Source organism: Monodelphis domestica, chromosome 2, assembly GCF_027887165.1.
Source record: "Monodelphis domestica isolate mMonDom1 chromosome 2, mMonDom1.pri, whole genome shotgun sequence".
NCBI lineage: Eukaryota > Metazoa > Chordata > Mammalia > Didelphimorphia > Didelphidae > Monodelphis > Monodelphis domestica.
In genome coordinates, this window is record NC_077228.1 from 260288317 (window position 1) to 260315930 (window position 27614).

The 27614-nt window shown below is 42.7% G+C and overlaps 2 protein-coding genes across 8 annotated transcripts; one reads left to right on the top strand and one right to left on the bottom strand.

Annotated features, from left to right (window-relative positions):
- Window positions 1-906: 906 nt before the first annotated feature.
- ZNHIT1 (zinc finger HIT-type containing 1) lies at window positions 907-14122 on the bottom strand. Of its 4 annotated transcripts, none has more exons than XM_007483266.2 (5): window positions 13996-14122; window positions 13711-13881; window positions 11873-11952; window positions 11573-11705; window positions 907-5977 (listed from the first exon to the last, which is right to left on the bottom strand). In XM_007483266.2, the coding sequence occupies exons 1-5, from the start codon at window positions 14015-14017 to the stop codon at window positions 5943-5945; spliced, it is 441 nt and encodes a 146-aa protein (XP_007483328.1). In that variant the 5' UTR covers window positions 14018-14122; the 3' UTR covers window positions 907-5942. The 4 variants fall into 4 exon arrangements, with proteins under 4 accessions (XP_007483328.1, XP_007483327.1, XP_007483329.1 ...); XM_007483265.2 differs by having other exon boundaries at window positions 11573-11742; XM_007483267.3 differs by lacking the exon at window positions 907-5977 and adding an exon at window positions 11024-11324.
- PLOD3 (procollagen-lysine,2-oxoglutarate 5-dioxygenase 3) lies at window positions 6269-27488 on the top strand. Of its 4 annotated transcripts, none has more exons than XM_056817724.1 (19): window positions 6269-6287; window positions 17229-17320; window positions 17482-17618; window positions 18726-18889; window positions 19147-19259; window positions 19487-19550; window positions 19791-19888; window positions 20396-20497; window positions 21096-21221; window positions 21757-21878; window positions 22309-22413; window positions 22578-22703; window positions 23370-23511; window positions 23787-23900; window positions 24129-24197; window positions 24539-24643; window positions 24966-25112; window positions 25657-25782; window positions 27036-27488. In XM_056817724.1, exons 3-19 carry the CDS (start codon window positions 17569-17571, stop codon window positions 27189-27191), a joined length of 1929 nt encoding a protein of 642 aa, XP_056673702.1. In that variant the 5' UTR covers window positions 6269-6287; window positions 17229-17320; window positions 17482-17568; the 3' UTR covers window positions 27192-27488. The 4 variants fall into 4 exon arrangements, with proteins under 4 accessions (XP_056673702.1, XP_016286343.1, XP_007483330.1 ...); XM_007483268.3 differs by lacking the exon at window positions 6269-6287 and adding an exon at window positions 15908-16559; XM_056817722.1 differs by lacking the exon at window positions 6269-6287 and adding an exon at window positions 16640-16787.
- The last annotated feature ends 126 nt before the right edge of the window (window positions 27489-27614 follow it).

The following is a 27614-nucleotide window of genomic DNA, read 5'->3' on the forward strand; positions in this document are numbered from 1 at the left end:
CTAGGCAATGAGGATTAAGTGATTTGCCCAGGGTCACACAGCTGGGAAGTGTCTACACTGATTTAAATCTAGGATCTCCCATCTCTAGGCTTGGCTCTCAATCCAGAGCCATCCACCTGCCCCCAAGGGCCTACCTCCTTGAGATGGGGGACCCTTCTTAGGTCAGTAGATGCTCTTAAATAGATGTTGATTATTGGTCCCTCCTTGGGTCCCATTTAGTTGGGAAGCCATTCTTGGAGTTGTTCCTATGGCCTGGACCTCAGGGCAGAAAGTTCTGGATCATCATAGGCTCAATGGCTTGAGGTATATATAGTTAAGGTCTGAGCCCTGGGCATCCCCTCACTGAGTATTCTTTTATTCCCCCACAAGGAGGTGGTTCAGGAAGGGTGGAATCACTGGTTCCTTTAAGCCCTTGGGGGCCTTAGTGGAAGTATGGTTCAAGGTTGCCCCTCACTTCTAGTTTTACTTTCATGTTTAGTAGCCACTACCTACAAATGGCTATTCACCTACCAGAAGAGGAGTCCTCAATAAATCTATACCACCCAGAGAGAAAGGGTTCTCTAGTCCAGAAGCTTCTCAATTCCTGTCTGTAGGAAGGCTTAATAGTGACAAACTGGTTTACTCTCATAGGCCTTTCCTTACTCTATCACCATCCCCAAGATCCCCTGCCCTTTCAGGGAATCTGTATGTTCTGGGGGAAATGGCAAATATTTTCCTCAGACAACTCATTGGTAGAAAGGGCTTGGGAGACCAAGGGATAATGCCTTGCCTCCTAACGGAAAGAAGGTCAAATTGTTTCTGTATAACTATGGTGAATTTATTTTTCAATATAATTTTTATAAGCATTTCTTTTTCTCCTTCCAACTTCCTGCCCTCCAATAAATTTTCTAGAAGAAAAAATAAAACTTTTATAATTTTTTTGTTATCCAGTTGTTTTCAGTCATATCAGACTCTTCATGACCCCATTTGGAGTTTTCTTGGCAAAGATAGTAGTACAGTGGTGTGCCATTTCCTTCTCCATGTTATTTTACAGATAAGGAAAGGCAAACAGGGCTAAATGACTGGCCCAAGGTCACACAGCTAGGAAGTGCCTCAGATTTGAACTCCGGGAAGATGAACCTTTGGCCCAACACTAGCCACTGTGCTACCTTAACTGATATGCATTCTCAAATAAAATGAATTCCCACATTGGCCAAGCCCAAAAATATATATCTTATTCTTAATTTTAAGTCAATTATCTTGACTTAAATTTTGTTTAATGTTGTAAATTTTGTATGTTTGGTTCTCCTATAATTCTCTAGAATAGCTGCTTGCCATTCTACTGATCCAAGTTCTAAATTCTTTCAGTGTTGTCTTTATAAATTAGTCAATTGTTTTTTTTAAACCCTTACCGTCTGTCTTGGAGTGAATACTGTGTATTGGTTCCAAGGCAGAAGAGTGGTAAGGGCTAGGCAATGGGGGTTAAGTGACTTGCCCAGGGTCACACAGCTGGGAAGTGGCTGAGGTCAGATTTAAACCTAGGATTTAGGTTCTCTAAGCCTGGCTCTCAATCCACTGAGCTACCCAGCTGCCCCCTAAATCAGTCAGTTATTTAAACTATTCTGGTTCTGTACTCTTTGCTTCTGCATTAGTTCACAGATATCGTCTGTTTCCTTTGAAACTACTTTGTCATTTCTTTTGGCAACCTAATATTTTATTATATTCAAAAGCATTTTGTTTGGACATTCTCCACCAGAAAGAAACCCTTTATGTATATTGTAGCATTATCTGAAATCATCATTACTTTTTTAATTCAGCTGAAAATTTCCAAATCTTTTTTTAACTCTATGAATCTTTGTGCTTCAACATTGTTAAACTGTTTTCCAATCCATTTTTCTATCATGTTTTATGGGTGAACTCATTCACATTCACAGTTTCAATTATTTCCTTCCATCCTATCTGTGTTCTTGCTTTATTCATTGTTCCCATCCTTTTTCACAAAAGTGATAGTAAAGAGGAAGTTTGACTGATACTTGTAAAGTATCTAAGTGAAACAGTCTATTTTCTCTCAGGTGCATTTCTTGTCTCTTTACTCTACCCTGGCCATATTCCAGGTTTTTCACTTTTCCTTTTAATCCTTACTTCATTCTTCCCAATATGCCCATCCTGCCTTCCCTATTAGATTCCTTTCTACCTCTCCCTTGTCCCTGCCTCCTCATTTTCCTGTTACATTTGATGTATTCTTATATCAAAATCTGTGTGTAGGTGTGTTTATGAGGTGGGGGTTGGGGAGGGGTGTTCAATCTTCCTTTATCTGGTACAGAAGAAATTTAGGTTCTTGGGATGCCTGTTTCCCCCCATAACCATATCTTATGCACCAATCGTGTGATTTTCCTCCTTTCTCCTCTTTCCCAGTACAATTATCTGCCCCTCACACTTTTGTCCTCTCCTAAGACAAAACACAAACTCTCCCCTTTTATCTTTATGATCCTATATGGACATTAGCGTTTTGAGGAGACATTTTTTTAATCCTTAACATGTAAACAATTCATCTCCTTTCAATTAAATATGTAAACCTTTCTACAGTTCTCTTGGTTCCTGTGTTTCCATTTCCAAATGTTTACTCAGTCCTGGCCTTTTCTTCAGAAATGCTTGAAAATCCTGTCTCATTATATGCACTGCTATATTTATGTTTTCTATTTAAGTGATCCCTGATTGTAAGTCTTTATTTCTTGATTTTAACAGTATTACATTCCAACCTCTCCTCTCCTACATGAGGGCTGACTTAAGTTTCTTGTGATCCTGATTGTGGCCCCTTGGCACTTGATTTCTTTTTTGGCTTCTTGCAGTATTTCTTCTTTGACCTGGATGTTCTGGATTTAGGCAATGATTCCTGAGGTTTTTCCATTTTCTTTTCATTCATTCTCTTTCAATAAGAGACTACTTTATTTTGCTTCAAAAGAGATTTGTGCAGTTTTAGAATTTCTTGAAATAAGAAAATCAGATGTAAGAAAAATAATCATTTCCAGATAGCCTAATAATTCTTGGGTTATCCCTCCCTTAACTATCTTCCAGGTCAGTTGTTTTTGATGTATTTCTTATATTTGTTTTCCCCTGAATTTTTTGGTCTTGTTTTAATATATCTTGTCTTACTAAGTCATCGTTTTATGTTTGACCTATTCTAATTTTTAAGGCATTTTGATCTTAGGTGAAGTTTTCCACTGAATAATCTGTGGCCTGTTTCGTTTTTTCCAGGTATTTCTACAGTTTCTATGTCCAGGACACATTTTTTACTTGGAATTGTGATCTCACTATCTTCCTTAGTTGATTCCCCTGGGTGTCTCTTAAACTGAAGTATTTCCTCATGATATTTGGAGTTTTTCTTAGTTTGCTTATCTCATCCATGTCAATAACTAGATTTCAGAGCTATACTTGGGTCAGTCTCTACAAATGATTGGCATGGGCAGGGTCTTCTGAACTTGCTATAGGAGGCCATACTGGGCCCTTTCTTCAAGGATCAATGGAGTTGCTCTGGTGCTGGGCTCTGCCTGGGAGCTCTTCCTTTGTCATAAGGCTTTTCCTCCATTAGGTCCCTCTCGCTTCACCCACTACAGGCTTCTGAGACTATTAAAGATGGATTTTATGGAGAGCATTTCTCCTGTGGTTAGATTCAGGCCATTACTGCTGAGCCAGTTTCAAGATGCTTCAGGCTGCTAGAACTCAGCAAAACCACTTAGCTGCTCCCCTGGTTGCCTACCTCAGCTTGACTATCTTGGGATCTTTGGACTCTGGGGGTCTCTCTATGATTTCCTGGACTAACCAAAGTAGTCTGTAGATGGTTATTTCTTTTTTAGAATGAATTTTTAAGTCGTTCTGGGATATTTTCAGGAGATCTAGGATTCTCCAAGCATTCCCTTTGTAATATATGGCCAGAAAGGGAACATACACACAGAGGAAATGGAGGGAGAGACCAGAGTTGAAAGAATGGAGGGAGAAGATTGACCTTCCTCTCTCTCCCCTTTGAAGGAAGGTAACCCAGTTTTGTCTTCCTGAGGGAAAGAGTATGTCTCCTCAGAGAATGCTTCTGGGAGGTGGAGGTTAAGAACTAAAGGAAGAGCTTTGGTAAAATAACACACTGCCTCCCTTTTGGGTCTCAGTGACTATTGAGAGTTAGGATGGACTCTTCTGCCTCTAGGTCCCTCAGGTATTGTAAGGATAATTTTAGGGTTATGACCTAATCTAAATTAATTTTGGTCACCAGGGAATATCCCAAAGAAAATACCCAAGTCAGTTTGCAAATTTATGGTGGTTTAATTAATATAGAGGGAAGGAATTAAGGAGAAGGGAGAGTGAAAAGGTGTAGGATTTCTCCCGCCTGGCCTGTGCCAGGGGTAGTTCAAAGTTCTCTGCCACAATGCCTCTGAAGATTAGTGGCTTTCTAGGAGGAGAGTGTTTGGAAGGTAAAGGAGAAAGAATCAGCCTAAACTCCAAGAGGGCTCAGTAAAGATGCCTCACTGAACTAGGCTACTCAGCTTCCTCCAGTATGGTATCAAGGAAAACTCACTGCTAAACCCAGACAATAGCAGCCACCACCCAAGATGCCGAAACGCTTGGCACACTCCTCCAGTCACCTCTCTGCCGCCAGAGACCAGAGAAAGGAAGTGATGCAAAACATATAGACGGTTTTTACATCATTTTCCTGCGTCTTACATGTACCAATGGCAGCTTAAGCTTGACTTAGGGCAGCCCAGGGGTCTGTCAGTTGTTTCTGATTTGTCATTTGCTAGCACATAGGCCATCCTCCTAAATACTTAATCCTTAAGTATGGGTGTAGACACTCTTGTTTTTGTCAGATTAAGTAGGGTAATCTGAAGTTCACAATATATCAACTGCCACCCCCCCACACCTTACTCCTCAGCCCAGGAGAGAGGACTGCTCCTTGGATCTAGTTGTTTGGATCCTTGGAATCCTGAGCTAACCCTCCTCTCTGGGGAGAGGTATGGTTCTCCCCAAATCTTCAGCCCCTTTCCCAATATCAGAAACTTGCCAGAGCTAATTCTAAGTAATAGACACTTTATTTGGGTTCTTACAAGGAAAGGAGAGGTATGGGGTCAGGTAAGGGAAGTGGGTGAGCAGGAAGCCCTATGGACTTGCCCCCTCTGGCAGACTGAGCCCCTCCCAAGATCTCAGGGTTCAGGCTCTCAGCCTGGACCCCTCTTCCAGCCAGCTCCTGATTTGGTCCCTACTCCTGAGCTAACTAGTTTGAATACTGGAGTTTAGGAACAAGTTAGTGAGAGAGATGAAAAATAGAGATCCTTGAAAAAGGGGTCCTTTCCAAGGGGGGGGGGTGCAAAATATTCATTGATGACTGAGCTGTTGTTGAGAGCTGATTGAGAGATATTCAGGGGTTCACGGGGAAACAACGATCTCCAGAGAGACCCAAGCTCCTTCCTAGCCAGAGAGAGCTGCTTCTTCCCTGGCTCCTAGCTGGGAGATGTTAGGAAATCAGTTGGAGTTCCCAAGCTTCAGATTCTCTGCCTGGAATCTTGAGTTTTTTCTTCTTGCACCTCCCCCGCTGTCTCTCTGCATCCGATTTCTGCCTTGCACAAATTGGATTTGATTCCTCTCTTATACCTTCCCCTCATAATGTTTGTTGAATTTGAGATTATTACTGGTTTTTTTCACTGAGGTAGTCCTTGATCAGGGGTCCTTATCAGTAAATTGGAATCTATTTTACGCCTAATCTAATTTCCACACCCAATGCTACCAACATCCTGTTCCCTTACCTGTGTGAATTTTGGAAATTCTTGGTCAGCAAATAATAGGCAGTCACCATTTCTGTTCCAATCAAAAATTTTATGTACAAATGTTCCAAACAATTTCCAGGTTCTTCAGGGATCACAGGAGAATTTGAGAGATCATCTGATCTGACTCCTTTTTTTTCCAGATGAGGAAACTGAAGCCTAGAGAGGACTGACTTCCCCAAGGTTGTACTTACCTAAGTGGAAGAGATGGACTTTTAAGTAAGTCTTCTAACTTAAACCCAGTGCTTTTTCCACTACATCCTGGTCTATCTCCCAATCTCCCAATGGAGACAGAGGAGTCCTGGAAGTGACAGTATTTCTCAGACCTTGAGGTCTTGCTTCTAGCCCAGCTCTTAAAGCAACTATCTAAAGAAGGGGCCAGTCATCCCCACCAACTACCACTCACAGGGCAGGCAAACCAGCTAAGCAGAAGCAACAAGGTACCCTCAGGAAGATATAAGAGAAAGACTACCCTCAGAAAACTTACTAGATGTTGAACCCTGGGTAAGTCACTTTACCTTTACTGACCTTAGTTTACTAAGAGGATATTAATAATAGCTATCTCCCTAGAGTTGTGGTAAGGATCAAATGAGATAATATTTGTAAAATGCTTAGGACAGTGCCTGGCACATAGGAGGTGCTTAGTATATATTTATCTCCTGCCTTTCTTCCTTCTACTACTACTAACATGACTACCATTTCCCCCCACCCCCACCCCCTAGGCCCTCTGAGACATCCCAGAACTCAGAGCACAAGATCCTTGAGAATAGCGGTGCCCCACAAACCACCAGACCTGCTTCAAGCTATTATTGTTGAGGGGAGACATATTTGTGGAGGGGGGGGAGGTCCACCTGCCTCATCATGACCAGCAATAACTGTTGACCAATTGCCATCAAAAGATGAGCACAGGAGCCCTGGGAGTGGTAGCACCTACGAAACATCGAGTCTTGTTTTCCACCTAGCCCTCACAGCCATCATCCCGGAAAACAACTCCTTTGGAGATAGGGACAGACATTCCTACCACTTGCCAATCAACTGCCACACACAGGGCAAGTAAGCCAGCCAAGCCGATGCATCGAGGCATTCTGAGAAACAGGAGGTAGCAGTTGTCAAGCAAATCAAACTATCATCATCACTACCTTGATGACCATCTCCCTTCTGATATTGATGGAGATAGTTCAGAACCCTGAACTCAAGAGCCTTGGGATTAGCAATATTTCCAACCCAGTGCCCTCAGCACCCCTGTGAAGATGAAGTCTTATAAATGCTCATCTAGGTGCTTCAGCCATAGCTACTAAGGACCCATTAAAAAAAGTTTTTGCCATCCAAACCCTTGGCACTGTCATCAGAAACAGATATGATTTTATCAGTGGAAATGACATTAGAGAAGAGGCATTAACATCTACTTTATCCCTGCACCCAAAAAACATGAAATTTTTCCATCTCACAACTGAAACCTTCCATATGTGTTGTCTCCTCCAAACTTTCTTTCTGGCTTTCTTATTACTGTTCAGGATACCTTCACCCTTCCTTTCACCTCAGTTGAAAATTGAGGTGTCTAGGGGGCAGCTGGGTAGCTCAGTGGATTGAGAGCCAGGTTTAGAGAACCTAGATCCTAGGTTCAAATCTGACCTCAGCCACTTCTTAGCTGTGTGACCCTGGACAAGTCACTTGACCCCCATTGCCTAGCCCTTACCACTCTTCTGCCTTGGAGCCAATACGAAGTATTGACTCCAAGACGGAAGGTAAGGGTTTAAAAAAAAAAAAGAAAAGAAAATTGAGGTGTCTGATCAGACTATTTTTCCCTTCCCTCATTTAATCTGTTCCCAGTGTCACTTCCACCAAAGAGATCCCCTCAAAAGGGGAATGTATATTTGTACAAAAATACTTATAGCAGCTCTTTTTGTTATGGCAAAGAATTAGAAATTTCAGGGGATGTCTATCAACTGGGGAATGGCTGAACAAGTTGTGATATATGATTCTTTTTAAAAAAATCCTTATCTTCTACCTTAGAATCAATACTATGTATTGGTTTTAAGGCAGAAGAGTGGTATCAGGGGTCCCTAAACTTTTTACACAGGGGGCCAGTTCACTGCCCCTCAGACTGTTGGAGGGCGAGACTATAAAAAAAAAACAACTATGCACTATGCCCCCTAATAGGGGCCATTATGTTGTGCATCTAGGGGAGTATGAGGGCCATTGTACTACCATGTTTCCCTGAAAATACGACACTGTCTTATATTAATTTGATCCAAAAAAAAACCCGGGGGTGTCTTATAAAACACTCAGTGGCAGTGGTGGGCTTCTCACAGTAGAGGCCCACCGCTGATATCACAGGTCAGATCACTGCTATCCGATGACTGTATACAGTACTGGAGGTGGTGCTGGGCCTGTGATACTGTATACTGCTGTATGGGATAGCGGAGGCTGCAGCACTGGCTGTGATGGGCCTGTCACACCTTGCACAGGCCCATCACTGGCAGCAGTATACACAGTGCAGAATCCCCTCCCCCAGATCACTGCTCACCGTGCTGATGTCTTCCATTGTGCAGCCACATAATCCTTTGCCTGGCGCCTTGTTCTCGTTCAGTTACTCTCAGAACAAGGTGCCATGCAAAGGATTATGTCACCGTGAGTAGTACTATATGTGAGCTGAGCTTTGCGCCACATACAGTGCTCCTCACTGACCATCAATGAAAGAGGTGCCCCTTCCGGAAGTGCGGTGGGGGCAGAATAAATGGCCTCAGGGGGCCCCATGTGGCCCATGCGCCGTTGTTTGGGGACCCCTGTGCTAGGCAATGGGGGTTAAGTGACTTGCCCAGGGTCACACAGTTAGAAAGTATTTGAGGTCAGATCTTAAACTAGTACTTCCCGTCTCTAGGCCTGGCTCTCAATCCACTGAGCCATCCAGCTGTCCCCTACGGTACATGATTCTAATGGAATGTTATTGTGCTATAAGAAATGCCAAGCAGGATGCTTTCAGAAAAACCTGAGAAGACTTACATGAACTGATGCAAAGTAAAGTGAGCAAAACCAGGAGAATATTGTACACAGTAAGAACAATATTCTCCAGTGATCAACTGTGAATGACTTGCTATTCTCAGCAATACAATGATCTAAGACAATTCCAAAGGACTCAGGATGAAAAATATTATCCATTTTCAGAGATAGAACTGATGAAATTTGAATACAGATCAAAGCATACTATTTTTCTCTTTGTTTTCTTTCACAACATGACTCATATGGATGTTTTATATGACTGTACATGTATGACCTGTATAAAATTGTTTACCCTCTTAAGAAGAGGAAGGAAGTAGAGAATTTAGAAGTTAAGATTTTTAAAAATGAATGCTAAAAATTGTTTTTACATGCAATTGGGAAAAAAAACAAACAACTTTTCCCTGATGCTGCCACCATCCCTGCAAGCTATGGTTCTGGCTAAACTAATAAAGAATGGCCTATAATGACAACCCCGTTTTTACAACTACAACACTTAATGCCATTTTTATTATCTATTCCCCAAGTTTTGATTGTCAATTATTTATTTAAATAGTTTGAGGTAAAGTTTTGACTGTATGCCTCATCTTTCTTCCTTTCTTTTTTAAAGCTAATTTTAATCTTAGATCTAATGAGTTGATGGTTACTACAAATAGCTGATTCAGAGATAATTCCTGTATCAGTTCTGTCAAAATATAGTCTATTTCATTTTTGGGGGGGGGTTCCTGGCATTTGTCTTGACCTGTACCTACCAATTCTTTTCTTAAAAGTGTTTATGATTTAAAAGTGTGAGACTTCTGGTGGATTCTGTCATTCTTTCTGCCAGAGCCATGCTTTTATATTTATTTGTTTATTCTCCCATCCCCATCTTTCCATTAAGTCAACAAGTATCTGAGCATATGAAGATTTAATCTGGAAGGTTTTTTAAAAATATCAAATTCACATCTTGTTTCTTCATTATCAACAACCAATGGTGGTACAAAAGGGGTCAATTTCATTGTTCTCTCTCTCTCTCTTTTTTAAAAAAACCCTTACCTTCTGTCTTGGAGTCAATACTATGTATTGGCTCCAAGGCAGAAGAGTGGTTAAGGGCTACACAATGGGGGTTAAGTGACTTGCCCACGGTCACAAAGCTGGAAAATGTCTGAGACCAGATTTGAACCTAGGACCTCCAGTCTCTAGGCCTGACTCTCAATCCACTGAGCCACCCAGCTGCCCCCTTCATTGTTCTCTTTTGACAAATATTTATCATTAGCTCTACAATACATAATGGTCAAATATCTCAAAAAATTGCTTTTTGTCACCTTGCTAACTTCTTTCATTTTCTTTTTAAGGAAAGCCTGCTAGGAATTCTTCCCTTTAGCTTAAAATTCTTCCTTTCTTCTGGTTTGGTATATAAGAACAATGTCAAGGTTGATAGAATTCATTTCTTCCAGCAATATAGAGAATCCCACATTTAGAATAGCAATAATTAAAGTTCAAAGATGTTCTAAAAACTGTGCACACTCTTCCCCCTTTCCAGATATTTAAAACACCATTATTTCTAGTAATAGGACTCAACTGGCTTGAAAATTAGTTACAAGGGCTAAGTCTTCTTTTCCTGACTATTAAGATTGGAAAACCCTAAAGTCACAGACAGTTTTAACCAGCTCTCTAATTTCTTCTGCACTGTTCTCTCTATTAAATTCTTCCTACCTCTGTCATCTGCAAATATAGGCTGTTTGGAAATTAACTAAAAAGAAAGAACACAGACATTAAAGAAGAAACCAAGAGACACAAGGACAAGGAAATGGTTAAAAGTAGAGACAGTGGGGACCAAACAGATACAGAAAGGAGGATAGAGTTATGAGGAGGAAAAGAAGGACTTCAATATATCCAGCCCCAACAAATACAATGTCAACTTGATAGGGCTAGGCTTCTCTTTATGGCTTTATTAGAGACACACAAATTGGACTGTTTTATGCATCTTCTCCATCCAAATTGAAGTGCTGGGGGCAAGACTTGAAGAAAGGGTTCTCATTTACTCAGTATTTATCTTCTTTATTGGAAAATAAACAGGATTAAGAGATATACACCTTTTCAGACACGTCCAAAGTAAGGATTTATGCTTTTTTATAGTAGGGATTTAAAAGGAAAAGAACTAGCAATAGATATGCCAAAAATCAAAGAAAGTCACTATAGCATTTTTTAAATGTACAGAAGAGAACAGAAAAAGCTTTCGAAAGAGAGACAAGCAGGACAGCTTTGAAGTGAACATGTTGCATTTATTAAATCCTTTAAAGAATGCAAAACGGATTTAAGTGTTTTATGTATAATCATATTTTGTTATCTGTGAATTAGGAAATGCTAGTTTTATGATATTTGTAGAATACAGAATGAAAAAATGAAAAAAATGTTTAAAGAGAAAAGAAAAAGACTGAAAAATAGTCCTCTCTAGGAAGCTGTTAGGTTCTAACAGTTTCATCTTTTCTCTCTGAGAGAGGGCAAGACAGAGTTTTCTTTCCTTGAGGAAGGTCCCAGCCTTATACTGTCCATTTCAAACACCTGGGGACAGAGTTGAGGCATCAGTTATATGTATAAAGGGTGAGGAAGGTGGGGAGGGAAAGATACAGAGATGAAAATTAGGGCAAGCAATTATGAATGGACAACAGTTTATATGTGGGGAAGGGGAAGGGAACATCTCCAGGTTTCCCCAGCAGAAAATACATTAGAAGAGGTAGAACTAGATTGGCCTGATGAGGGGTTAGGGAATTATGGGAGGGAAAGAAGGGAAGAATGGAATACAGTCTTACCGTGTCTCTTGGTGTGTGCCAAGGCATCGAACAGTACAGTATCTAGCTCCGCAGCTGACACAAGTATAAGGAGAGGGGAAGCCACACACTGCACAGAAGGGGCGCTGGGGTCGGTTTGGGGGGCCTGCACAGGCTGTGAGATAGTTAGGGCCCTCAGTCACACTTAAATTCTGGACAAATGAAAGGGGTAAGGACATGGATTTCAGTTACCTTCATATTGCCCAATCCAAGTTTGCCCCTTCTCTGATATTTCTATTTTCCCAACTCCTTACCCCCTAAGTTCTTCCTAACTCTTCTCACCTGCTCTTCCAAAAGGGCTTGGAAGTTCTTACGAAAACGAAGTTTAAAATGATCACCTCTAGTTTTCTTCTTCTTCTTTCCTAAAAAGGAATGGGAGAAGTTATTCCATTAACTTTTTCAGGCTCCTTTCTTTCCATACTTTTCCTCATCTTTAGGCCAATATCCCCGAAATCCATCATACTTCCACTGTTCCACAGCAGAGAATCACAGATTTTTTTTTCCCTCCCTCCCAGTTAAGCTTCCCTTTTATCTTTCTACTCTATTCACCTATTTTATCAAAAACAGAGGTAATAGGACATGGACTAAAAGTTAAAAGGGGCCTTAAAGGAAACAAGTTTAGAGAGATCTAGCTCTTTCTTTATAAATATGCTGCCTAAGATACAAAGAGCTAGACTATGAATGTAAGTGTGAGGGTGAGTTCTAACTATGTGAAAGGATTGTCAATCTTAAGGAATTTGCTAACCTAATAGGCTTAGTCAGAGAAAGTGACTTGCCCCACAGCCCAAAGAGAATGAATGACAATACTGGGATGAAAAAGAAAGTACCTTTGACAACTATGACAATAATCTTTCCCCCTGATATAAGGATGTTTCTTTTTCCCTTAAAAGCTCACTTCTACTATCCTGTCTAGTTTCTCTCTTTTCCCTTGGCCCCTTTCACTGTAATAAATCTTCTGTAGAGCTGACCTGGCTGGGGAAGAATACAATACCTCAAACAGGCCTCATCCCTCTACAATCAGTCTGGTCCCAGGACTGGACATCTGCCTTGCTCTCACAGTTACCACCTTTCTCCCAACTGCCACTCTTTTTCAGTGATTAATAATGAAGTCAATATTGCCTCCTCTACTGGAAAAGAAATGTCAATCTAGTGCTCTAAGGCTCCATTTAGAATATGTGGTTACAGAAGGCTGTCTAGGCTCTCTGACCATCAGTCCCAGTTCCCTAAAGCACATATCAGTACCAGCTGTCGAGTATCTCTTTTCCACTTTTCCTTTCCCTTGTATTGTATCCTCTGGAACCTAAGTTTGTACCATCTACTAAGAAAACTATATACTTTGTGTATATGTGTATATTTTGTATCTATGTCTATATTTTGGTGTTTTTTTTCTTCCCAAGAGACAGTGAGTTCCTTAAGGACAGGGGCCATGTCCTTTTGACTTTCTAACACCAATATCCAACAAAGTGCCTTGGGCACATAGTATGGGCTCTTATAGGCTTAAAAAAAAAAAAAACCCACACCAAAACCTGAACTGAATTAAGAAGCCCATATTTGGAGTAAGAGGACCTGAATTTGAATTCCAGCTCTTACACTTAATCCTCATCTATTCTTCAACAAATCCTTCTCTCTCCCTGGGTCTTTATTTCCTTCTCTGTAGAAGGATGGGTTAAGAACCTCAGTTCTTAACCTGAGGCTATTCACTCGTATAATATACTGATAACTGTATTTCAATAGAATTGGTTTCTTTTGTAATTCTATGTATTTTATACATTTAAAACTACTCTGCAAAGGGTTTGAAGGCTTCAACTCACTGCTAAAGTGGGAGGACCATGACTCAAAAAAGTTAGAAGCCCCTGGTACAAAGTTCTTAAGACCTTCCAGCTCTAAATCTAACATCCATAATACATATTGATAACTAGATTTCAGTACAGTTGATTTCCTTGGTAATTCCATGTGTTTTATACATTTAAAAATATTTAGCAAAAGGTTTGAAGGCTTTAATTTACTGCCAAAGGGAAGGGTCCAGGCACCAAAAGGGTTACAAACCCCTGGTCCAGGAGAGCTCTAAATCCCTACCTCCCAGGGTCGTAGTCCTTCTACCTTCCCTCATCAAGGCTCACCAGTGTCGGCGTCATCGTCGAACTGTGGCAGCCTCTTGCCTAACTGAGGAAGGCCAGCATGGGGGTCGTCCTGGAAGTTGTCGTTCTCCAGGGCCTCCAGCTGCCTGTTGATTCGGCGCTGCCGGGCTGCCCGGTCCAGCACACGCCGCTGCCCGGGGTCTTGGGACCGCACTGGGAAGGAGAGAGGAGAGCGGGGTCAGACGGGACCGTCCAGGGAGAGGCTGCCAGAGGAGGGGTGAGTGGCGGCAGGGTACAGTGGACCCATCCGGGGAGGCTCAGACTCACCCGAAGGTTTCTTCTCCACCATTCTGGTTAGTCCAGCCGACAAACACCGGCGCCGAAACCCGACCGGAAACTCTGCTTTGCTAAAAACGTAACTACTTCCGGCGGAAGCTCTTTATGTACGTCAGAGGAAGGGCCAGCTTGCCGAGGCCACCATTTTTCTTAAGGGCACTGGCTAATTGAGCGCGGGCCCCAACTATAACCATCATGTTGCCTAGGAGACGAGGAAGCTTTGCGCCTTCTACCGAGACCTCAGTTTCCTCATTTGTAAAATGAAAGTTTTTGGATGGCTTCTGAGGTCCCTCCCAGATTTAGAAATATGATCCTATAGCTTCTAGGATTTGGAAATTCTGAAGACATTAACTGATGAAAAATGAAGTGAACAGAATTGAGAGAGCAATTTATGCCATATCCACCTTATAAAAACAAACAACTCTGATAGCTGTAAGAATTATGAGCATTTGTACAATGAACATTCATAATTCCAGAGGACCAATAATGAAACCCTATCCATGACAGAGGTGATAAATTTAGGGTGCAGAATGCGATATTTATATATTTCTATATCTTCATATACATATATGTATATATGTGTATATATGTTTGTATATAGTCATTCAGAGAATCTGTTCTGCTTGCAATGCATATTTGTTACAAAGAATTGGTTTTTCTTTTTTTTTTCTCCTGATAGGGTGGAGTGTTGGAGGTAGAAAAACTATATTTCTATTACTATTAAAAATAGAGAAGGAAATGTGCTTCATTTGTGGAATGTTGCATGTATTTTCAGATAAGGTCAGTATAGTTAGTTTTATTTGTTACAAGAGAACTCCTATAGAATTTTAAAAAAGAAGTAAAAAATAAGGAAAAGTAAAGTAAAAAATTAGAAAGTAAATAAAAACAAAATAGATCCATAAAATAGTGATTTGAGGAGGGGGCATTAACATGGGAGTATTGGGAAAGACCTCTTAAAGAAGGTGACCCTTAAATTGAACCTTAAAGGAAACAAGAAGGGAAAGAAAACTCCCCTCCAAGAAGTGAAGAGAGGAGTTGGAGAGTATCCTAGGTATGGGGAAATCACTTTTGCAAACAGAGAAATGAAAAATAGAATATAATTTATGGGGAACAACAAGAGTGTTGGGTAGGTTGTTTGTGCGTGATGAGAAATTTGTCCAAGACAGACTGAAGTCAGATTGTGATGATAGTATAATTTGCCCCTGAGAAAGTAGAGGAGATTTCATCTCTGAGGGCAGCCAAGGGTAGTAGAACTAGACCAGGGACTGAATTCTAATTCTGACTTTTTTTAGTGCTAACCTTTTTGTACCTGTTTTCTTTTTTAAAAAATAACCCTTACCTTCTGTCTTGGAATCTTATTGGTAAAAAGGCAACTGGGGTTAAGTGACAATTGGGAAGTATCTGAGGTCAAATTTGAATCCAGGTACTCCTGGCTCCTGGCTCGAAGTTCTATCCACTGTACTATCTATCTTCCCCTTTGTACCTATTTTCTTATTGATAAAGTGAATTAATTGGTCTAAATAATCGCTAAAGTCTCTTCCAGCTTTGTATCCAAGACTTCCATGCTCCATTTCTTCACCATACCATCCAGCCTCCTAGCTTTCTCAAGTGGTATTCTTCCTCTTCCCATCCCACCTCGCCTCACTTTCTCTCAGATCCAAGAGTTCTCATCTCATCTCTTCATACTCCAAGGTTACCTTTCCCTTTCTATTTCTCAGGCTATACCTTCCTCTCTCCAAAGGCCCCCTAGTATATTAAAGCTGGAGAGGATTTCAGAGTCAGGGCCTTTAGTCCTTTAAAAGTTGAAAAAACTGAGAAACAGAGATGGGGAGGGAACTTTTCCAAGGTCACATCTGAGGCGGAGACCAGGTCTTCCAGACTCTCATTTCTGTCCTCCAATCCTCTACAGTCCCCTCTTAACTCCCTCGTACCTCTTTCCTCCTCAGCTTCCCTAAATAGTCTAGTTTCACTTTCTTTAATGCTTTTCCTTTCTTCCCAATTCTCCCTTCCCATCCCCTATTCCCAAATCCTCCCTCTACTCCCTTCTCCGCCCTACCCTCCCTAAATTTCCCAGCCCACTTCCCTAGAACGTGCCCCCAGTAAAGCGCCTGCAAGCCCCAGCACAATCCCCGCCTTGTCTGAGAGTTGAATTTCGGTTTCCGTCGCCTCGGGTTACGTCTTTTTTTCCAGGTCTTCTCGAACCCCCTGCTCCCTCCCTCCCCGAAGCTACCTCCATATCCCTTCCCTTCTCTTTCCCGATGCTCTCTTTCTGGAGACGGGATCTCTAGAGCCACGTCCCCTCGTAGCCCCGGGCCGGCGTGCGCCTGCCGGTGTCGGTCCTCTTCAGAGTCACTATCTGCTCCCGGCCATGAGCGCCCCCGGCTCGCCTTGCCTTTGGCTTAGGTTCAGGCTCCTGCTCCAGCTGGGACTGTCACCTCTGCTGCTGCTGCTGCTACCGCTGCAGCTGCTGGGACCTCCCGGCATCTTGGCCTCAGCGTCGGCTTCGGTAGCGGATGGTGCCGCTGGCTTCAGCCCTGGCGAGCGCGTCAATCCTGGTTAGTGACGAGAAGTGCGGAAGGGGCCATAGTTGGGGGAGCTGGAGGCAGCGGGCAGGGTTGGGGACGGTTTGGGAGGGGGAGATCGGGCCATGGCCGCCCTTCCGTCTGGAGCCCCCAGGGTGGGGCCCAAATCTCTGCTGCGACTGGTGAAAAGGAGTGCGAAGTTTGAGAAGCAAGACCTCTCGACTCAGTTTTCTCTGGCTTCTATTTTCATCTAGAAAGGAGGTAACAAATACATCGCCTCCCTTTTTTGCTCTGGTTACATCTCGCCTTTCTCGGTTCCCCACCCCACATTTTTACTTGTGTGTGAAATAGGAGGCAGGGTAAAGGGCAGAAGCAGAAGCTGAGATGGAATGTTTTAATAAAAGTTTCAGACACCAGAAGGGTTTAAAGGCCAAAGGAAATGAGTTTGAGAAGAAAATGGGAGGGCTGGAATGGATTTTGGGATACATACTAATCTGTGAGTTGAGGTTTGGGGATTGGGGGCTTTAAACTTGCCGAGTCTCAGTTTTCTCAACTTAAAAATGAAGGCTTTGGATGATTTCTGAGGTCTCTTCCAGCGCTAGGTTGATGACCTTGTGTCTTGGAATCTTATTGGGTTAGGGGTGGAAGGCTTGGAGTATTCTTTAGCAGGGAGGATCCTTTATTCACTGCTTAAACTTTCAGATAAACTACTTGTGATCACCGCTGCAACAGAGGAGACAGAAGGATATCTGAGGTTCCTACAGACTGCAAAGTTTTTCAATTACACTGTTCAGGTGAGAAACCCTCAGGTCGTCTTGGGGAAGTTGGGAGGCTGTGCTGAGGAAGGGAAGCTGGAAGAGCTGTGTACAACATGTCTGGGTCCTGGAGGGGAGCAGGGTTTGTCCGGCTAAAACTAGGATCCTCTTCCTCCTGGCATTCTCTCTCTCTCCAACAGACACTGGGCCTAGGAGAAGAATGGAGGGGAGGTGATGTGGCTCGAACAGTTGGAGGGGGTCAGAAGGTTCGATGGCTGAAGAAGGAGATGGAGAAATATGCTGAAAGAAACGATATGGTCATCATGTTTGTAGACAGGTAGAGAGACCTGGAAATGATTGATAGAGTTGGGGGTGAGGAAGGGGAAAGATCATTGGAAGAGGCCCTTTAATGAGCAAAGAATCAAGATAGTGAGATTTTAGATTTAGAGCTGGAAAGTGGATATTAAAAGTTATTCAACCCTCTCATTTTTTCACATGTGGAAAGTGAGACTCAAAGAAGTGAAGCATAATAAATGCAACAAGTACTATTTACTTTTACCAAGTGTCATAGCATTGGGCAAGTCACTTAACCCAGTTTGTTTTAATTCCTCCCTGTAAAATGAGCTAGGGAAGGAAATAGAGAACCACTCCAGTATCTTTGCTAAGGAAACCCCACATGAGGTGATGAAGAGTCAGTCAAGATTGAAACAACTGAACAACAAGTCAACAAACATTTATTAAGCACTTAGGGTATACCACTGTGCTAAGTACTCAGTATACAAATATAAGCAAAAAGAAAGATAATCCTTACTCTCAAAAGAGCTTACCTTATACTCTAAAGTAGGGAAGGTAATAAAAAGGTGCAGTGAGGTGGCATAGTGGATAGAACACTGGCTTTGAGTTAAGAAAACCTGAGTTTAAAATCTGGCCTCAGACACTTACTAACTGTATGGCCCTAGGCAAATCACATAACTCCTATTTGCCTTAGTTTCCTCATCTGTAAAATGAGCTGGAGGAGGAAATGGCAAACCACTCTAATATCTGCCAAGAAAATCCAAAAGGTTGTCCAGTGAAGAGTTGGGTGTTACTAAAAATGATTAAACAACTACATATAAAAGAGAGCTGAGGGAGAAAAGTATGGTTTCAAAGTCTAGAAAGTCAGGAGAAGAATTAAATAAGACTGGTTTGAGCCCTTTCTTAAAATGGAGATGTGAGAAGAACTCACTGATAGGAGAAAGAGGCCACAGAGGCAGAGGAATGTTCCAGGGTAAGAAGATTCACAAGGTACTTCTTCAAATAAGGAACAGAAGGATGTTTCAGAGCAAGAAAGATACAGGGATGATTCTCGTGACTTTAGATCCATCAGTCCAAATGTGTGGGCAAAGGTGACAACTAGGGAGTGACAACTAGGTTGTCTAATAAGATGATCTCTTCTTCCACCCAGCTATGATGTACTTTTAGCTGGGAGCCCCAAAGAGTTGCTGTGGAAATTCCTTCAGAGTGGTAGCCGCTTGCTCTTTTCTGCTGAGAGTTTCTGCTGGCCAGAGTGGGGGCTAGCAGAAAGATACCCCTCTGTGGGGAATGGAAAACGTTTCCTCAATTCTGGAGGTAAGTGTCCAGAAGGATTTAGGCAGCTGGACCATTTTGGTGACTGAGACTAGGTCAATCTCAGGGTTAGAATGAAGTACAAACACATCGGACGGGGTTGGAGTGGAATGGGTTGGATGGATAGGAACTTGAGGGATGGGGAAGACAGGTTCCTGGGCCCCTAGGAATCCTGGAAATAAGACTTGGCCCAGAAAGCCAGGTCTCTCAGGGGAGTAAAGCTGGACACCAGGGTTCCAAAGTTTGCCCCACCTGGACAGGGTTCATTGGCTTTGCCCCCACTATCCATCATATTGTTCGTCAGTGGAAATACAAGGATGATGATGATGACCAGTTGTTCTACACTCGGCTCTACCTGGACTCCAAACTCAGAGTGAGGAGAGGGGATTGGGAAGAAGTCTGAAATACCTTGAAAAGGAGATACCTTATCTCCTGGTGGGGGTGGTTTGAGCTTTCTGGTGGAGTGGGAGGGAAATGTAGCTGGAGACAAATCTGGGAGGTTGGAAAAACATGAAGAAGTGTTGAAAGAAATATGGGAAGAAAGAAGTTGGGGTGGGAGGAAATTCCTTGAACTAACATTTCCTATTCTGACCCCTCCAGGAAAAACTTGGCTTGGCTTTGGATCACAAATCTCGAGTCTTTCAAAATCTCAATGGAGCCTTAGGTCAGAAAGATGAAGGGGGAGCAACCAGGATTAATAAGTGATTGGGAGGCTTTATTGGGCATTTGGGTTGCCTGTTTTTGGCAAAATCCCAGAATTAAGAGTGATCCTTCATGTAACTAGCTGTGTTGTCATTGAGGTCCCTCCCCTAAAAAATGTTGTCTTTTGGAATTTATTCATGTCTGTATCATTATGAGTCCTGAGATTAGTAAGTATGAAACTTGGCTTCCTCCTTTCCCCTAGATGAGGTGGTATTAAAGTTTGATCGGAATCAGGTTCGTATCCGGAATGTGGCCTATGATACACTCCCTGTTGTGATCCATGGCAATGGACCCACCAAGGTACCTTTTCTCCTATCCCATGGGACTATTAACATCCCTAAGGAACCCCCCTATCCCACGAGTTGCAGTACCCCTGTATTCTGGATACTTGCATAGTGATCCTTCTCATAATAATAATAATTTTAAAAATAGCTAACATTACAATGCTTTAAGGTTTGCAAAATTCTTTAGCTATAGTATCTCATTTGATCCTCACAATAACCCTGTGAGATTGCTGGTATTATTATCCTCACTTAATAAATCAAGAAACTGAGGCTTCAGAAATTGTGAATTGCCCAGAAAAACATAGTTAGAATTTGTGTAAGGTAGGATTCAAACTCAACTTTCCATGTCCAGTGCTCTACCCATTGTGTTGCCTAGCTTCAGTAAAAAAGATGGTACAGTTGAGGAGACCGCAGTGTCCCTCTAATTCCCCTTGCTGATATCTCTTTGTGCCCACTTCTGTGAAATTCCTGACCCCCTTAGCTTCCTGGACTTAGACTTTCGCTTTCTCTTCTCTTCTAATAGCTCCAGCTGAATTACTTGGGAAACTACATCCCTAATGGCTGGACCCCAGAGGGGGGCTGTGGGTTCTGTGACCGTGATCGGATAGACCTCCAAGAGGGGCAGGTGAGGAAGATGTGAGCATGAGAAAGGGAAGGGGAAAGTGAAATGGTATGGAGGAGTTAGGTAGGATTGACATTTTTAATTTTTTATGTATTGGAACCAATCCAAGGCAGAAGAGCAGTAAGGCCTAGGCAGTAGGGGTCAAGACTTTCCCAGGGTCTCACAGCTAGGAAGCATCTGAAATTGAATTTGAATCCAGGATCTTGTAGGCCTGGCTCTCAATCCATTTAGCTACCCAGCTGCCCACCAAGATTCAATTTAATGTAACAAGACATTAATTGCCTATAGTATTCAAAGCATTGTTCTAGATGCTAGTGGGGTCAGAGTGAGCTCTTGGTCAGGATAGGGTGGAGAGCAGAATGTCTGGGTTTTCCCCAGCCCATTTCTGCTGGTTGTGTTAGGGGGTTATTGCTAGATAGTATGGGGTTTTGGTCTCTTCTCCCTTAGGTAACTTCCCCCTTGCCCTGGGACTTCAGGTTTGTAAATATGTATGGGTGTGTGCTTAAGGAAATCTTGTGGGGGGGGCGGGGTAAGAGAGGGGGGAGACTGATAAGCCAGGCTTCCCAGTGACAACCTTCCTCATGTGTTTCATCCACACCAGCCTTTCCCCCGGGTGCTTCTGTCTGTGTTTGTGGAACAGCCAACTCCGTTTCTGCCACGATTTCTACAGAGGCTGCTACTCATTGACTATCCACCAGAACAAATCTCACTCTTCCTACATAATAATGTGAGATAACCCCATCCTACATTTCCATACTGCCTCCTACTTATCACCTCCTGAGATATGACACTTAACCCTAGTAGAATATAAGCTCCTTGAGGACTGGCCGTTTCCCTTTTATATTTGTACCCCCAAACTCTAGCTGTGTTTGTCAGTTTCAAATCAAGACCCAATTTTTTTTTGTTTTTTGTTTTTTGTTTTTAAACCCTTACCTTCTGTCTTGGAGTCAATCTAAGGCAGAAGAGTGGTAAGGGCTAGGCAATGGGGGTCAAGTGACTTGCCCAGGGTCACACAGCTGGGAAGTGTCTGAGGTCATATTTGAACCTAAGACCTCCCATCTCTAGGCCTGCCTCTCAATTACTGAGTCCCTAGGTGCCCCCTAAAGGCCTACATTAAGCCCTTGTCAGACATTCTCTCCTAATTTCTTTCCTTATCCTTTCCTTACAGTCACCCAGTCTTTAATTTCCTCCCATCTTCTTTATCTTTCTTGCTCCTTGGATATCAATCTTTGCTATCTTTTCTTTCTTTCTCTCAATCCTAGGAAGTCCACCACGAGCCCCACATTGCAGCTGCTTGGCCTCAGCTCCAGGACCATTTCTTTGCTGTGAAGCTTGTTGGACCAGAGGAGGCTTTAACACCAGCCCAGGCCCGGGATATGGCCATGTGAGCAAATCTGGAGTAGAGAAGAAGATAGTTCAGCCATATTGCTACCTCCCTAATTGTCCCCCTGTTATATATCCTGGCCATATCTGTAATTACAGATTAACCCAGCCATCCTCCTGCCTCCATACTGTCTAACACAGGCATGCCTCTGCTCTGTGCCATCCTGCTTTCTATAATGGAGCCAATCCAATTATGCCTAGTTGGAGTCATGGCCAGAGATGTCTAGGGAAAATGATACACTGATTTTTCCTTATGTTACCAATTCCCCATTAGTAAGCATTCTTTCCAGAGTTCTGTCTTTGATTCATCTTATAGTAACTTGTGTCCATTTATTTCCTGCACTTTTCTAGCAACTGGGAGTCAGGAAGGGAAGAAGGTAGGAGGAGAGATTTGTATCAGAGGACTGACCAGTCCATTTGTTGTTCTGCAGGGACAGCTGTCGGCAGGATTCTGAGTGTGAATTCTATTTTAGCCTGGATGCAGATGCCATCATCACAAACTCTCAGACCCTACGCAACCTCATTGAAGAAAACAGGTCACCTAGCTGAGTCACTCCCCTAGTCTCTGAAGGGATTCTCAAATTCTTTTCCTCCTCTTAAGAAGACCCCCTTATGTCCACTCCTAGGTGTTACCCCAGGTTACCCTCATATTTCTTCAGTCCAGTGCTCACCTCAGTCTCCCTGTTCCATTTCCCTCCAGGAAGGTGATAGCTCCCATGTTATCCCGACATGGGAAACTCTGGTCCAATTTCTGGGGGGCGCTGAGCCCTGAGGAGTATTATGCTCGATCGGAGGATTATGTAGAACTGGTGCAGAGGAAACGAGTGTGAGTCTTTTTCCTTGGCAGGAATCCCTGTCTTATCTTCTACTATATCTCTTGCACCTTTCTCATTCTCAGCACTTACATTACCACTACTCTAGTTCACCACTGAGTTATCACCAGTAAGGGCATAGAAGCTACCTAATAAATATTTATTGACTGATCCTCATCTGGACTATTGAAATTCCCTCCTGACCAGTCTCCCAGACATCTTCCCCTTGACACTCCATCCCCTGTCATTTATAGCTCAGAGGAGCAAGGTTTGGGGAAACAGGAAGCAGGCAAAGGCAAATCCTGGTGAGGAATGCATAGTGTACAGATATGGATCTGGGATGACCAAAGAAGGTGTATCTAGAGGAGTGGAGGACTATTGATCTGGATAGGGTGTACTATGTAACTCATGGGGTATCAGGACAACTGGGTTTCATTCTAATTCTTTCCCTTATGTATGACCTTGAGGGAAATTGGTTAGCCTGTTTGACCTGTTTCTTCTTCTCTAAAGTGGAGATATTTGTGTTACCTACCTTATAGTACTGTGAGCAAAGTACATCTCCGAAGTGATTTGGAAATGAATTATCAAATAAAATAATATATGCAAAATGCTTTGGAACCAAGAAACATTATATAAGCTTTATTATTATTCTAATCTTGCCCTCTTCAACACATACACAGGGGTGTGTGGAATGTACCATATATATCCCAGGCCTATTTGATTAAAGGGGAGACACTTCGGAAGGAATTGCCCCAAAGAGAAGTGTTCTCCCGTAGCGAGAGTGATCCTGACATGGCTTTCTGCAAGACCATTCGTGATAAGGTAGGAAATTTTATCTCTGGGGTCAGTGGAGAATGGGAGGCTCATTCCACAATTCTTTTTTTTTTAACCCTTACCCTCTGTTTTAGTATCAATTCCAGCATTAAAGCCTAGGCAATCAGGATTAAGCTACTTTCCCAGAGTCACATAGCTAGTAAGTGGCTGAAGGCAGATTGAACACAGATCCTCCCAGTTCTGGACCTGGTGCTCTATTCACTGTACTACCTAGCTATGCTCCTACTCCCAATTCTTTTAATCTCTTCTTTTTTCTTCCCTAGGGTATCTTCCTCCATCTCAGTAACCAGGAGGAATTTGGGCGACTTTTGTCCACAGCCCGGTACAAAACAGACCACCTGTATCCCGACCTTTGGCAAATCTTCGACAACCCTCTGGTGAGGGAGGGACCCAGTCCTTTACTCCCAGCTTCTTGATGTCCAAGTGGTTGTCTTTCAGGGTCTTTTCCTAAGTCCCATCTTTCAGGGGAATAACCCTCTGCCTTGGCCCAGAGGAAAGTGAGGGAATGGAACAATCTTTGAGGTGTCTGATATTAGAGTGATAGCCTATTAAGATTGGAGAGTGGAGAGGTAATCGGTGATGTCTCCTCTATGATCTGCCTGTAGGATTGGCAAGAGCAATATATCCATGAGAACTACACTTGGGCCCTTGATGGAGAAGGCATGGTGGAACAGGTAAGCCCATTTAAGGGAATACTCCCCAATCACCCAAACATACAGACTTCTTCCCTAAAACACAGTACCCTAGGAAGTATCCCAACTACTACCTCTGAGCTCAATACACAGTCATTTTGCCTTTGTTCCCACCCTGATCCTTGTCACTTTATTTTCCTAGTCTTTTTCCCTTCTATCTTGTATCCCCCTAGTGCTGGTCCTTATCCCTTTATTTGTTTCTCCACCAATTCTACCAGATCAAAAATGACTCCTTCCACCCATATCCTTCTCCCTGTCCAATCATCAGGATTCCAGAGCTTCGTGTTTCTTTCCTCCCCCTCCCCCCAACCCTGCTTCTTTAGCCATGCCCAGATGTGTACTGGTTTCCACTGTTGTCGGAGCAGATGTGTGATGAACTAGTAGAAGAGATGGAGAACTTTGGCCAGTGGTCTGGTGGCAAGCATGAGGTGGGATGGGGTAACTTGGAGAGGGAGAGTCAGAAGTGACACTGAATATTCTGTGAGGTGGAGGATGGAAGAGGGGGAAAGGATGAAGGAATTCTAGGGAGAAGATAGGGGAAGGTAGGATCTAGGGATGATTTGGGAATGAATTAGAGGGTAGGGGGAGAAGATAAAAGATACATAAACCTAGGAGATGAAAGGAGACACAGGATTCTAGACAGGGGCCAAGGGATCTGTGGCCATTTTATAGTGGTAAGAAAGGCTTAAAGAATTCCCGGGAGAAAGTATAGGTAATTCAAGTTCTTTGTGCCCAAATTCTCCTTTTTAGGACTCTAGGCTGGCAGGGGGATATGAGAATGTGCCTACTGTGGATATTCATATGAAGCAGCTGGGTTATGAAGATGAATGGCTACAATTCCTGAGAACCTATGTGGGACCCATGACAGAAAACCTGTTTCCAGGGTATCATACAAAGGTTGGATGATGCAAGAGGGCATGAAAATACTTCTCCATCTTTCTATCTAATTCTCCCCATCAGATTTCAATATCAACTCTCCCTTTCCCTGTATGATCCCTGTGAGCTTCCAATATCTTTCACTAAGGGATTGTAATTTATGATTTCAGGTCCTCCTTCAGGGATGGGGGTGGTAGTTATTAAGAAAACAAATAATTGCTCACATTTATATGATACTCCGGAATTACAGAGAATGTATACATCCATTTAGTGTCCACAATAGCCCTGAGGTTTAGAGAGGTGACTTGTTCAGGAACACATAGCTAGTAAGTTGTAGAGCCAGGACTCGACACTTCTTCTGAGACTAAATCCAGGACTTTGCCCATTGTGCCATACTGTGTACCTGTCCCATCAGATCCATAACCAATTTGTGGGTACAGATGAAGTCTAGCTACACTGTACATTGACAGTTCCAAGAAGGGGAAGAACTGGAGCTAAATAATGCTTCATTCAACCTAAGGGATGGATTTGAGAGAGGGAATTATCCTCTTCTATCTTTCCCCAGACCCGAGCGGTGATGAACTTTGTGGTCCGGTACCGGCCAGATGAGCAGCCATCCCTGCGACCACATCATGATTCTTCTACTTTCACCCTCAATATTGCACTAAATAGCAAGGGTCTTGACTACGAGGTGAGCAGGGGTACCCTTCTCCTCATGTGATTTCTCTTCCTCCTTCTGGGAACTGAATAAAATAAACCTCTGCTTATTATCCTCTAATATACCCATAAGATCATTGCAATTCCCTAGTCCCAAGACTGAAAAACATAAGATGCCCCCCCCCCAAAAAAAATCCTCAGAGCATTTTTTACACCTTTCTCTTCCTTCCTTCCATCCTTTCTTTCTTTGTTCCATCCTTCCTTCCTTCCTTCTTTCCTTCCTTCCTTCCTTCCTTCCTTCCTTCCTTCCTTCCTTCCTTCCTTCCTTCCTTCCATCCTTTCTTTCTTTGTTCCATCCTTCCTTCCTTCCTTCCTTCCTTCCTTCCTTCCTTCCTTCCTTCCTTCCTTCCTTCCTTCCTTCCATTCTTTCTTCCTTTCTTTGTTCCATCCTTTCTTTCTTTGTTCCATCCTTTCTTTCTTCCTTCCTTCCTTCCTTCCTTCCTTCCTTCCTTCCTTCCTTCCTTCCTTTCATTCTTTCTTCCTTTCTTTGTTCCATCCTTTCTTTCTTTCTTTGTTCCATCCTTTCTTTCTTTCTTTCTTTCTTTGTTCCATCCTTTCTTTCTTTCTTTCTTTGTTCCATCCTTTCTTTCTTTCTTTCTTTCTTTGTTCCATCCTTTCTTTCTTTCTTTCTTTCTTTCTTTCTTTCTTTCTTTCTTTCTTTCTTTCTTTCTTTGTTCTATCCTTTCTTTCTTTTTTCTATCCTTTCTTTCTTTTTTCTTTCTTTCTCTTTCTTCTCCCCTCTTTCCTTCCTTCCTTCATTCCTTCCTTTCTCTCTTTTTTCCTTTCTTTCTTAAAAACCCTTACCTTCCATCTTAGAATCAATACAGTGTATTGGTTCCAAGGCAAAAGAGTAGTAAGGGCTAGAAAATGGGGGTTAAGTAACTTTCCCAGGGTCACACAGCTAGGAATTATCTGAGGCCAGATCTGAACCTAGGACCTCCTAGGCATGGCTCTCAATGCACTGAACCACTTACCTGCCCCCAGAACTTCTCTTTCTCATCTTTCACTTCTCCCTTTCCTTTTGTCTCCCATTTCCTTTCTTTGGCATACATGCACACTCCCTTATTTTCCGTTTTAGATGTCTCTTTATTATAATTTCTTCATCTTCTTCTTCTCACTTCAATCTCTTATTAGTTTAAGTCCACCCCTATCCCAGCTTTATCCCTAGGGGGGATCTGACTTTAGTTGCCATGACATCTTGTCTTCCTGGGTTTTCTCTTTATTTAGGGAGGAGGCTGCCGATTCCTGCGATATGACTGTATTGTCTCATCCCCAAGGAAAGGCTGGGGACTTTTGCACCCGGGGCGCCTCACTCACTACCACGAAGGGCTGCCCACTACAAAGGGCACCCGATACATCATGGTGTCTTTTGTGGATCCCTGACAGTCAGCTACTTTTCTTTTCTCTTATCACCACTGTGCCTTCTTGGGCCTTGGGCCCAGTCCCCTTCCTCATTGGTAGGAGGAGGGGACCAGAGAACTTCCCTGGGTTCTGTTCCATGATGTGTGTTTATTGTGTACCTGTCAGTCCATTGTGTGTCTGTCTACCTTGCCTTGACACGGCCTTCTCAGGTAGCCCTTGGAACACTTGTCTTCTTTCCCCTCAGCCACAAATGGTAGAGTGGTAGAGAATCAGGAGGTTTCTTGTGTTATAAGTTATTGAATAAATAAGGATTTTTAACTCTTGTGTTCATATGTATGTGTTTCAACCGTGGGCCCATGCTGGGAAGAAAATCCCATTCTTTACCTCCATCCTTATTTGTGGTAGTGGAAAGAGCATTGAATTGGAGTATAAGGGTTTATATTC

Coding starts and splice junctions, on each gene's coding strand:
- ZNHIT1 (XM_001366444.3), bottom strand. CDS start 14,017: ATGGTGGAGAAGAAACCTTCGG. Junction 11,953..13,710: donor CGACGATGACGCCGACACTG/GTGAGCCTTGAT, acceptor ATTCCTTTTTAG/GAAAGAAGAAGAAGAAAACT. Junction 11,743..11,872: donor AAGCCCTTTTGGAAGAGCAG/GTGAGAAGAGTT, acceptor TCATTTGTCCAG/AATTTAAGTGTGACTGAGGG.
- PLOD3 (XM_007483268.3), top strand. CDS start 16,373: ATGAGCGCCCCCGGCTCGCCTTGCCTTTGGCTTAGGTTCAGGCTCCTG. Junction 18,890..19,146: donor ACGTTTCCTCAATTCTGGAG/GTAAGTGTCCAG, acceptor CCACCTGGACAG/GGTTCATTGGCTTTGCCCCC. Junction 19,551..19,790: donor AAATCTCAATGGAGCCTTAG/GTCAGAAAGATG, acceptor CCTTTCCCCTAG/ATGAGGTGGTATTAAAGTTT.